The sequence below is a fragment of the Mus caroli genome, unplaced genomic scaffold (genome assembly GCF_978045245.1).
Source record: "Mus caroli unplaced genomic scaffold, Mus_caroli_1 scaffold_15, whole genome shotgun sequence".
NCBI lineage: Eukaryota > Metazoa > Chordata > Mammalia > Rodentia > Muridae > Mus > Mus caroli.
In genome coordinates, this window is record NW_028227270.1 from 87811798 (window position 1) to 87824588 (window position 12791).

Here is a 12791-nt window from a genome sequence, read left to right on the forward strand (position 1 = left end):
TTAAACTTGTTCTTGTGTGAGAGATTATGAGCAAGGTTTCATATACTATGTACATTCAGGATATGTTGAAGCTTATGAGGACATCAGCATCCCTGAAACTCATGTTGAAGGAAGTGTTAAGCAGCCATGTGAGTGGTAAACAGTTTTCCAGGGAACTCTGGGAAAGTGGCAATTATGAACCATGTCTCCATAATGACACTCTAACACACTGAAAATACATATGCCTCCTGTATGTGGCATAGTGTGGGCCATATGGCATAGATTAACAGACCTATCTCTAGCCATAAGAGAAGAAAAGTCTAAGTTGCAGAAAGTTAACAGAAAAAACCCTCTAAGTGGTTTAATTAAAATTTAAAATATACAATGTTTTTGAGAAAACAAAATTTATTTTGAAATGCACTTGGAGACTTCAGAGAATTTAATTATTATGGTTATGATAGAGAATCATGGCAGTTTGTAGAAGCATGACTTTTGCATGGAGGGCATTTGGTAGCCCAAGCTAGTTGTTATAACAAGTAAATATATTGAAAAGGATAGAAAAGGATAATTGGTAGAAGATCATACTCTTTGCACCTGTCCCCAAACTTAAACAGTATTGAGAACATACCTAGTGAGTTGTGGGCAGAATTTCAAATGTGCATAAGGAACAGATACCAGAAAAATACAAGTAGCAGTCCTCACCCAGAGAAGCATTTGCTAGGATAAAATCAGAATAAGGCAAGTGAGGGCAAGTATTGTGGTTCCAGGAAAAGACAATGTATTTTGATGGCATTGTTTGTCTGTGGATTGACTGGAAGTTTATTTAGGGTTACTTTAGAGATAATTGTAGGTTATCTTGACGATTATCTTTGCTTTCTAAACAATAAAGGAATCCATAACACTCTGTTGTCATCTGACCTGGCAAAGGACACAAATTAATATCAGGGTAGGAAGAGCTGAATGTGGGTATCAATAGATCAGAATGAAAAGATGAAAGTTCCTTCATCTTGGAACATGTTTTACACCCACTTGCCCATCCTCACAGAGCAGTAGGGCTGGTGGAATTGCCAAGAGAGAACTCTACCCTATAAAAAATATGTCTTATGGAGATGAGAATCTGCCACAGAACAGGATGCTGTTAGTTGTGTTGTGCATGATGAAGAAAAGGAAGGGGTGGTCAGCACAGAAAGTTTTGGGATAAGAACCTAAACAGCACTGTATAATTTTTCCAGCAGAGGCTGCAGCAGCCTCTGTTCCTTCTTCATTGACCTCTACTACACACTTGTGAACAAACTGGGACAGACACAGGTTTTCCTTAGTAGACATTCCTGATAAGTCAGCCTTGCTTCCATCAAAGACATCCAAAATTCCCAAATGCTGTAACAGGGAATTCATATCATAATCCTCTTGTAGTTGAAATTTTGGAAGATAAACATGAAGCTCAATGCCATTCATAAACTCTGGTTTGGTCCAAGCTGTTAACTTCTCAAAAGTGAGATTGTTTTCCACCTGAAAAACCAGAATTAGAAACATTTAGATTCACAGTTGAGGTTTTACCCAGAGCCACACAGGTAATCCCTGCTCATAGTACTCATCATATACAGGAATTGCCTATTCAAATGGCCAGGAAGTATGAGTAACCCACTGTCCTGGTAGCTTGTTTGTGACTTCTATGATGGAAATGGTGAACAAGCAGTACAGGGCAGGGCTATCTGTCTGTCTTCTCCTTGGGGGAGATCTATTATCCTGACAAGTGTCACTATCCAGTTGATTATTGTTTAATTTCTATTTGATTTTGTTTTCTTGTTTCAAAGATAGTAAATTATTGCTACTCAAATTGAAATTAAGTATTGGGAAAGAAAGGAGTTGATGAAAATCTAACTCATTCTCTATTGAAGTGATGCCACAGTTAGAGAGCTGGATAGTGAGAGGCAGGGAGCTCTTTTGCTTAGAAAGACCCCTTATGTCATACACATTTTACTACCCACATTTCAGAGGATGGCTCATAGACTGTGGGGTTTCCTGATGCAAGGAAGACCAACATTTGTTACAATGACTTACCTGACTCTTCCCTCCTTAGTTTTTAAACTTTATGTTTCTCATTGTTAGGTTAAAATGGGATATTGTTTCAGGCTATTTTCCATTCTCAGATATTAAAATAAAATAATAACAAAGACCATGATATGGGTTATATTTATGGAAGGGGATTATGTTCCAAGAAATGTGCTAACTTTTTACCTGAGTTGCCATGATTTCCTATTAGGTAGTCTGTGGGGCCATGGGTGTAGGAGTAGGAAGAAAGAGAGCCCGCATCCAGCCAGAGTTTTAGTGTTTTAGTGTTGGGGGGGGGGGCAGATGTAGGAGGACAGCTGGATTCTTTCCATGTGGCCCTGGGTGGGCATCTGGCTGTGTGAACCACTAACACCACGTGGTGGGGGTGGACAAGGGTCAGACCCCGGTACTAGGTCTAAGTCTCCAGCATCCCATGCTGGATAAGGTGGAGAGGCTGAAAATAGAATAGGGACCGAGGGTTGACACTTGGTCCTGGACAGGAAAGGAAGAGAGGTTAGCGGGAGAGGGGACTCTAGGTGGTTCCCACACAGGTGAGTGTCTTTAGCTCAGGCCTTGATGTACAGTCTATGGTTTTAGTGCTTTATTGTAAAAAGGCAGGAGGAAAAAGAGAAGATAAAAGAATGAGAGAGTCTGACCATGGCCAAGAGGAGAAAAGGGGGAAGGGAAAGAGAGAAACGGAGCTATAGAGTAAGAAAGGTGAAGGCTTAAAAAGAGAGAGAGATAAAATCTTAGAGAGAAAGAAAAGTAACAGCTTAAGAGAGCTAGGAGAGGCCAAGAAGCCCCTCTTATAGTGGGCTGTTATCTTGCTGTTGCTAGGTAACTGTGAGGAGGAATCTAGCCAGAAGGCCATAAGTTTGGAACATCCTCTGTATGACCGTTAGCCACAAGCTTCTCCTGTTGGTGCTGTGGGGGTTATGGGGAATGTAACTTTGACAGGAGCCAGGGGTTCAAGAGACAAGAGAGAATGCCTTCCATCCAATATAGGTGAAAATTATCATCACCAGGTTCTACTGGGGTTCAAGACCTCAGCTCAACTAGAGACTTGGCTGTCTGTACATACATAGCCCATTGCCCCACAGTAGTCATTTCCCATTCTAATGATGAACTTATGGCATGTAACAAGGGCACATAGACCACGATGAGCATCTTGGACACATCTTTGATCCCAAAGCCCTGTGCCTGCCCACAGCTTGAAGTTCTGTCTGTGAGTACTATCCCTCAGATGGCAGTTGCCAGGGTGAAGATGTTAAGGTCTGTTCTAATAAGGACACAAATGAACACTGGATTTTTCTCAAAGACATTTGGAGTGCTGAATGCTACAGAATCTCCTGGCTTACCTTGCTGATATCCACACCCTTATCTGGGAGTAGGACCACGAAATTCAAATCTATGCCCTCATAGGGCATCACCAGCACTTGTGCCTGGATTTCCTTCACATAGGCATGGTAAAATCTGTCTTCCTGCCACATCATCTGCACTGGCCTTGTTTCCTTCTGAACAGAGAAATACATCACATCAAATATATAATTGAAAGAAATCAGGTGGTTTCCACATCAGCTGCAGTTAATTCCAGTGTTTTCTATACTCATAGTGAAAACAATATTCATGTTCCAGGTACAATTCCACAAATTCTTTCAGCCTCTTCCTATTTTCATTAACATAATTGAGTGTAAGCAGATATAGGCCTGTCTATGTTAAAGTTTCTACTGCAGTATTAAAAAAAAAAAAAAAAACACTACCAAAAGAACATGGAAGGATGATTTATATTAGGCTCTCAGATCACATTTGGTCCTAAAGTGAAACAGAGAAGGAGCTCAGAAAACAGCCATGGAAAGATGCTATTTTTTGGCTTGTTCTTCAGGATTTTTCAGCCTGCTCTTTTTCTCAACTCAGGACCACCTGCCACAGTTGCTATTGCTACAGTGAGTTGGTACATACTCCATTTATCTTTAATCAAGAAAGTTACCAACAGATTTGCCTCTGGGCTAATTTCTCCATGTAGAGTTCTTTTCAATTTGGTTATAGCGTGTGTCATATTGCAAAAGCAACAACTAGCACAGGGATGAACGATAGATGATCCTATACAGCAAGAAAAATGTGCTATCAAACGTTAATATTCTAAAGCCCTTCTTGGGTTTAAAATACTCCACAAAGGCTCTTGTTTCAAAGCTTTTTACCACATGGGGGCAGTACTGGGAGCAGGCCAAATCTTTAGGAGATAGTTTCTAATGGGTCAAAGTTAGTATTGGTGTGCAGGTGCCTCTGAAGAGGAGATTGGCACTGCAGACCCTTCCTATTTCTCTCTTTTGTTCTCTGACTGGTGTAAGGTTAATAAGTCTCTACCATACAATTTCCACCATGTTATACTGTACTAGTACAACCTGGAGTGATTGGGCTAATTGGCCTGGGCTGAAACTTCTTAATCATGACCCATAATAAATATTTCCTATTTTTAAGTTGATTATCTCAGAAAGTGAGCTACACTTACCATCAGAAGTAGGATTTTCAACATTTAATATGGTCAGCTATTACATCTAATCAAACAGCATAATCAATTATAAATACCAAAAAATTATAGAGTGCAATATTTTCATAGTGTTGTGAATTGGACAACAGACAAATGTATTCTCTGAGAAAACAGCCTGGACACAGAAGTACATTTGCTCACAGGTTCACAATGGGTCACAAAATTCTAGCATAAGAAAGTGAAAAACATAGACACTTACTGGTTTAGGTTAGAACTACATTCTGATAGCCCATCACAGGGAAGAGAAATCCCAAATTAAATTATTAAAAGATGGAAAAGATATCAACATATATCTATGCTTCTTTGTGATATAGTAACAGTGTGATAATCCATCAAAATGCAAAAAATTATTTTTAACTGATTACAAGTTGCAGTCCATCTTGACAGAATTTTGTGTATTTCCTTGTTATATAATCAAGGTGTTTATGTTCTTATAGTCCAGAGGTATATTTTAAATACAGAATTAGGACACAGGAAGATTTAAATTAGAGTGTACATTAAACATAAAAATGTGTTTGATTATCCATAGTAAAGATTACATTTGTATATTTCAAAAACCTCATTCCTTTAAAATTTCTGGTAAATCATTTCTAATAAAAATTTAATAAGGAATTTAACATTTATGAGGCTGAAAACTGCATTAAGTTATATTTATAGTGATAGGGCAAAATACTTTAATATCAATGTAAATAGATATCATACACTAGTAAGAACTGATATTTAACCACTCCTGTTCAATATTTAAAAGCTATAAATACTGCTTAATAGTGATAAATCAATCAATAATTTAAAATGAACACTTTTAGTAAAAAATACTCTACTGTATAAATGTTTGTATATTTCTTTGTACTCTTACTATCTACTCTTACTCGTGCTCCATATATGTATTACATTACTATAGCAGCACAGTTTTTGCATTCTAGAACTTAAATGAAAATCAATTTCTACTATGGTTTTATTGTTTATTATATATTATCTTTATTTACATTTTAAATGTTATCCCCTTTCCTGGTTTCCCCTCTGAAAACCCACCTACCTCTCTCCCCTCACCCTGCTCACCAACCCACCCACTCCTGCTTCCTTGCCCTGGCATGGTTTTATGAGAAATGATCAGAAGTTGTATGAGCCATCCATACAATGCACAATCATTAAGAGAGGAAATATTCTTTGTTCCTATAATTTCTTTCTTGGAAATTTAACCTTGCTTTTAGAAATACAAGTCTCAAATGGTTTTCTGTGCTTTCCTGATTTCTTTCTTCCTTCCTTCCTTCCTTTCTTTCTTTATTTTTCCTTTCTTTTTTTTTTTTTTTTTTTTTTTTTTAGGCTGGAGATCAAGGCCAGCACCCTACACAGGAAATTCAGTATCTACCAAGGCACCCTGTACTACACATTCACAATTAAAGTTTTCCATGCAATTTCTTCATCCCATTGGCAAGAAGTTCAGGATACTATTCCTTACCTTGTTTATCTTAAAGGGCATTTCCTTGGTGCTATCTTTTTCAAAGAGTTTATACCATGTTCCTTGGAAATATAAGGCATTGACAAGAATCAGCCTGGTCTGTGAATCAACGGAGTCTTTTGACAGTAAGTCTGGAATTTTACCTTTGGAGAAAACAGACTTCATTCAAGTTCCATACACATAGTGTGTGTGTGTTTGTTTGATAAATATATATTACTTCTGAGCAGATCAAAGTATCACTTATTCAAAGGTACTTAATTTGTTAATTATATTAAAAATAAATCAAAACTAAACACTAGCAGCCATGTTTGGCTTGAGGTCATACACACTGGAAAAACATTATTTGTAAGTCCCACAAGGAAATCAGGTTTGGTAAAGGCAGAAAAGGAGACTCTAAGATCCAGAACAAAATAAGGAAAAAAATGATGGAAGGGTTGGGAGGGCACCACGGTAACACTCTCCTGTGGCTAATGATAGTTTCCAAATTGATTGAGTGTAGAATCTGCTAAAAGGCAGATCTCTGTATGGGTCTATGAACACATTTTCCAGAAAGAACATCATCTTTCTTGTGCTGCCATATATGAAGGTCTGAGAGAGAAACAGCACTGCTTTTTTTCTGCCTGTCTTCACTCATTGCTGTTAATAAAACCTGGTTTGTTAACATAACTGCACCTGCCACTTTTAGCTGACACTGGAACCCAATAGTTTTGGCCATCATTTGATCTCAAGAGAACATAAAATCCAATATGAAACAGCAAATATTTGATGAATGCAAGAAAAATTCTAACTTTAAATCTGTGTTTTAGAAGAAATATAAATGTACCAGGTGATGCAGAGGCATTTGTAAGTTTCAAATAACAGTGATCTCAATGATTCAAATACCAATTTTGGAACATGTCACATCTGACATCTAAACATACAAGGTTCAACCCCAAATTGGAGGCTCTATTAGTTTAATGAAACTGAGCAATTCTGACAGAGTGCCATTCATGGAAATCAAATCTAATATCATCAAATGTAAGTAAGGGAATAGATCTAGGAACTGTGGAAGCAGAAACAGGAGTCCTCTGCAGAGGTAAAGTTGGTGGGAGCTGAGAGAACGCAGAATCTAGTAAGAAGCAGCCCCAGGGAATCATTATGGTGAAGCTCTACCCATGAATCACAGTCTCAGGAATGTTAGAATCACATGTCGAAACACTGCAGATCACCCATGCCTTCAAAGGTAAAATGTTATACTGATAATTAGGCACATGACTTCTCATGACATTTACATCATTCTCTCTGTAGTTCTTGACATACACAAACAATCTTTGGTTTTAAAATGAAAGGGTCTCAGGTGAACCTCCATGAATTCCTTGATCGCTAAACTGAAACATGTGGTCTGGCTAGTTTGCATCAATTTGACTGTGAAAAATAGTGAGATCAGACCATGGTGGGAAGAAGGGAAAGTAAAGAGGAGGGAAGGAAGAAGACAAAAAGGATGCATAGAAAGGACAAGAATGTGGGATGTGAAGGAACTTGAACTTCTTACCATTAGTCTGTTTGGAGACCCACATGTTTATGTGTTGCCTGGACTCCTCTGCAGCTTCGGCAAAAGAGAGCTGCTCCATCTCAGAGTGATAGAATTTAAGACACGACTCCTTAAATGTCTTTAGAGAGAAAATTTGCAGTGAGGTGACATTGCAAAATAAAATGTCAGCAAGCTTTTCCATCTTCTGATTAATATGGTATTAATAAAATTGAACGAGTATAGATATCACTTTATACAACAAAAATCATCAGGTACTAGGCCTTTACAAATGGGAATTATGAGACATAAATAAATAAAACTGCAAGTTGTCAAATTTGAAAAATTTAAACACATCTTAACATAGTTACTGTCTTTGATGAACCTTAGGTTGGCAAGACTTACCATGTGTCTTAGGTTGGAGCATAACTCATGACTCTGTCCGTTCCTAGCCTGTGAAATGCAGGTTTTATATATGTGTACCTACACAGTAGCTAGTACTTAATTCAACTTTTATCAGTTTCTATAGGATCCTTTCCCTTGAATCTAAAGCAGCAAGCACTTGGGATATAAGTTATCTTTCTACTGGCACAACTTACTGGAAGTAATTCACAAGTATTTTCTGCAAAGAGCCTGTTGGCCATTCTAAGGCAGTACTTTTTGTTTTTTGGCTTGTTCAGGTTATGGAGAAGCAACTGGAAGCCCTGATGGACATCTTCATCTGGGTTTAAATGAAGTGCCTGAGAAGGAAAAGATGAAACATTTTTCAGACCAGGGATGAAACTTTTAGTAGCAACAGGAATTTTCAAGATCGCTCAGGCTGCCAAGCAACTGTGGTTCTGATGCAAGACAGGTTGGCGTTGTAAAAATTAAAAGTAGGAATTGACCTGCCATCCCAGTGAATAATTACAAATCCATTCATCTAAAAAACAAGATAGATTGCAGCTACCAATTTCCAAATAATTTCAACTCCCTTTTTGCCCATTGCAGTACTTTTGACTGACCAACATTCTCAAACATTTTAGGGAAGAACTCTGCCATTCAGCTATGATCATAACCTCCTTTCTCCATCTTTAAAACAAAATAAAACAATAAAACACCAAAAGATCTTTCTATTTAAACCTAAGTTGTGTAGACTACCCTTGGACTTGCCACCTTTCTAACTCAAATTCCTTAATAGTTGGGTTTAAATGCCTCTGCTACCAGACTCAGCATAAACTACTTAGGCAACATTTTCTAAATGAATTCTGGGTGAAATATTTATTTAGAGTTTCCTTCAAGTTATTACTTGAGAAAACTCATTGCTTTTAAAAGAATATTACTGGAGGAGATTTAGTCTTCCTTCCTCTTTATCCCAGGCTACATCAAATAGTTTGTGGATATTCCTATGCTAGAGTTCAGGATTAGCTACACAAACAACTCAGACAACAATCTCAATTGGATTTTGGTTGTTTATTGAACACACATTCCAAGACCTATTAACTATGGATGCAGGGGACAAGAGCCAAGCTGCAATCCTAAGCAGTTATCAGAACCAGTTTTTTGCATTTGAAAAACAACAAAATTTGCATAGACTATCTAGATAAACAGTGTTGTCTAACTTTTAATCTGATTGGGTGGGTCTAGAGACAATTAGCCTAGGGATTTTCCACCTTCTCAGAGGCTTTTGAACAAAGAACAACATGAAGTTTTAATCAGAGCAAGGAAGAGCTCAAGTTAAATTCAAAAGCTTCAAAATGAAGGATGAGTCAATATAGCACAACCAGTGTCAATTTTAACATTTAAAATTTAACTCCTACTGACCCTTCTCAGCAGCTCTTGTGCATGTGACCAGGGTATGGTTTGACAGGGTACTTACCTGACATATCTGGGTTGCAGTGTCTCCCTTTGCACCCAAGAGAACCATAGCTAGGGCAGAGGAGATGCTCATAGGAGAAAAACACACATTTTCTGAAGGGTTGTCTTGACAGAGCATCTTCAAAAGATGGATGGCAAAGGTGCCATTGGCTTGAGACAGATTATTCATGATGCAGTGTCTGGAGGTAAAGAAAAAGTGGAACTGAACACAGAACTGAAGTTTCATTGTTCTGGTGAAGGGAAATATGGGACTCTACTTCTGGTTTTCATTTCAAAGGTCATAGCTGCTTTAAGAAGGATTTGCAAAATTCACTCTATGTTATAGTCCTTTGAATGTTAAGGTTATTAGGTAAGTTGATCATAGCAGGAACACAAACTAGCTTCTGTGTCATCTGCATAGATAGAAGGAAAGATCATCAGGAATGCATACACAGAAGCTACAAGGCAGGCTCTAGTTTCAGTCCATAAAGACTAGTTCCTCTCTTCTTTAAAAAGGTTGCTTCGAGGATAAAGAGAAAAGGAAAAAAGGAGAAATTAAGAGAATGGAACAGCGATGAGCATCTAGCCCCTCTAGCCTGCCTTCCACAATTTTGTATCTTGGAGTAGGTCTGTGAAGAATCCTTCTGAGATATCCATGCATGCACTAGATAGTGTCCTCCACAACTGTCAGCTTCTACAGAATGCTGAATGAGACCCAAATTCAAGCTGGTATTATCTACTCTGTTGTCCAGCAGGGCACATTCCCCTACAGTGGTTGCTCAGGGACCTTGCATCAGCCAAATTCACCCAGGATGCTTTTCTCTGAAGATCCCCTCACCTCCCAGAGGAATGGAAAATTGGTCTCAGACTAAGTGACTGCTCTTAACACCTTAACCCAATTCTGAGTCACTGTGCATTCCATGGCTGTATTCTCACTGTCACATGAATATTAAACTCTTGAAGTGTTTTCCAATGTTTTTTCTACTTTGCTAAAATACAGACCAAAAGCCCAGGGAGCCTCAGAAAAGCCCAACACATACTTCTTTCCATTCTTCAGACAGAGGATACCAGATCCTCAGAGTGTAGCTAGATCCTTGGAGTTATCTCATGAGTGTTCCCAAGGTTTTGGGAAGAATATTCTGGCTGCTTTATTTCAGTGACTTACCCTGTGGTTGGGCATCTTATGTGATATCACCTTACCACACTGATTGTTGTCTCTGCCATTCTCAAGAGTTCTGCCTTGGCATGATAGATGTCTGGCATACCACTTAAAATCAGGATAAATCATGCTCAGGGTAAGAATGGGGATTGGTGGCTCAGACAACTTTGGGTGAGTAATTTTAAAATGAGGTTGAAGAGGTGGAGCAGAGCTTAGATGGGCTAGAGCTTGCTCAAGTTTAAAGAACACAAAAGCAAGAGATTTTTCAGATCCTTGAGTAGAGGGTAGAGGTAGTCAAATGGGCTTGACGGTAGGAATAAGAGACAAAATGGTCAGATGACATTGGGAGAAGACCACTGAAATATTTCAGCATCTAATCTTGACATGCATCTGGACTCCAACCCTTAGACAAGTCTCATTGTCAGTCTGTACTGGAGTGTGTAGAACAAACACTTCTATGAATAACCACCAGATCAAACTCCACGCTGTCTCTTTTCCTAATGTCACATCCACAGTTTCATCTCCTGGACTCAGGCTAAACCTTCGAAATCAGTCCTTTAAGGGTCCTATTGTCCTGGGTTTAGCAAGGTTACCTTACCTCCAATATTTGTGGTCTCACGGTGCAGTGTTCAATGGTCTCTGAACCTGGAGTTCTCTGTGACTGTTTACCCTGCTCAGTTCCTCCCTTTATTCACTGAATGGTGGGGACGTCATGCTCAGGGCTGCAGGCTAGTGGTAGAGGGGAGTGGCCTGACCTCATGAAGCTATGGCCTCTGCAGGGTAGGAATGACTGGGGGTTGGGGAATACCTCAGCCCTGGAGGAGATAAGACTAATAGGATCCTTGGTTCTCTGGTGGACAAGGAATCAAGGTAGAAGGTCAACAGGATGTCAGAATACCTGTGGGTCCATCCATGTAAGGCATTCAGGTGTGACAGTGTTTGCTCCAGGTGTCCTGTCATGTGAACACTAGCCAAAACCCATGGGCAGAATCCTGCTGTTAATTTCCAAAAGAATTTTCCAATTGCTGGGTATAGACTGCTATATTAGAGGACTCTTCCTTGCAAAAGGCCAGAAAAAGACACTGAGGCAGATTAATACAGGGCATTGTACCCTCTATCCCTAGATAAGGCATTCACATACCTCAAAATGAAAATACCTCCTAGAATTCTGCATCATATGTGCCTCCCATTCTTTAATTGTTTTAAAATGAAAATAATTAAGTTCATGTGTCGGAGTGTTTTGTCTGCCTTGTGTGTCTGGGTACTATGTGCATTCCTTTTACACTCAGAAGTCACAATCCAACATGAGATTTCCGGCACATTAGTGTTAGATCTTGGGTCTTTCTTTCCACTTCCACATGCTGGTGATAGCTTAGGAATTCTATCCCAGGATAGAGGCACATTTATATCAGTAAACCTTGTTCTCAACTTATCAATTTGTCCTTCAGAGAATAAATTCCTTGGCTTTGACTATATTTACAAAGGAATATGACAGTCATTATCATAAAATTCTTGATGTATATGTTTACTGCCCATTATCAATACCCATCCTTTACATCCACCCTCCTTGCCTATCAACCACACATCCACTTTCTCTTTGTTTTTCCAAGTCATGAGCAATGCTTGAATGGAATACATTGTCATGTATATTTGGTGTTCTGTTACTAATATAATGTTTCCAAGGCTCGTGCTTATTATTTCCTGATGTCAGAGACATGGGCATAGGCCACATTCATGCTATCCTGTGCCACCTTCAGTGAATTTAATTCTCAGAGCATTTAAGTCTTGTGAATTCACAATTGTTAAAATTGCCATGAAAGGAATTCCAGAAGGAGCCTGTATGAAGTAGAATTGGATTTATGAAGAAGCAAACACATATATATTTAAACACAACAATCCATGAGGGGAGGCCCAGGAGGCAATGTGAGGATGAGGCAAACCTAAGTGTAGTGGGGTCTCAAGGGAGAGCATGGCCTCGGTGTCTCAACAGCAGCTTCACTTGTGGTTTTCTTGACTCTCAATAAGGACATCTCACACAGTTGCTCCAATAATCCTCATTATTCATTATATTTAACAGAGATCCATTATTATTATTTAGTTACTTAAAGACAAGCATTTAAAACTACAATGGATGAAGTTGTATGAATCTAAGACAGAAAGCAGTACTTCAACAATGTAAGATGCCTTATTGGGCAACAGGAACATTATGAAATTCATTACAGACATAGGAAAGTTCTCCCCATATATAGGA

At 38.7% G+C, this 12791-nt stretch overlaps 1 protein-coding gene across 1 annotated transcript; it reads right to left on the bottom strand.

The window, feature by feature from the left end:
• Window positions 1-1080: 1080 nt before the first annotated feature.
• On the bottom strand, window positions 1081-9571 carry LOC110288368 (serpin B9-like). The gene is made up of 6 exons (XM_021154731.2): window positions 9404-9571; window positions 8145-8285; window positions 7570-7687; window positions 6039-6181; window positions 3390-3545; window positions 1081-1488 (listed from the first exon to the last, which is right to left on the bottom strand). Exons 1-6 carry the CDS (start codon window positions 9569-9571, stop codon window positions 1081-1083), a joined length of 1134 nt encoding a protein of 377 aa, XP_021010390.1.
• Between the last annotated feature and the right edge of the window lie 3220 nt (window positions 9572-12791).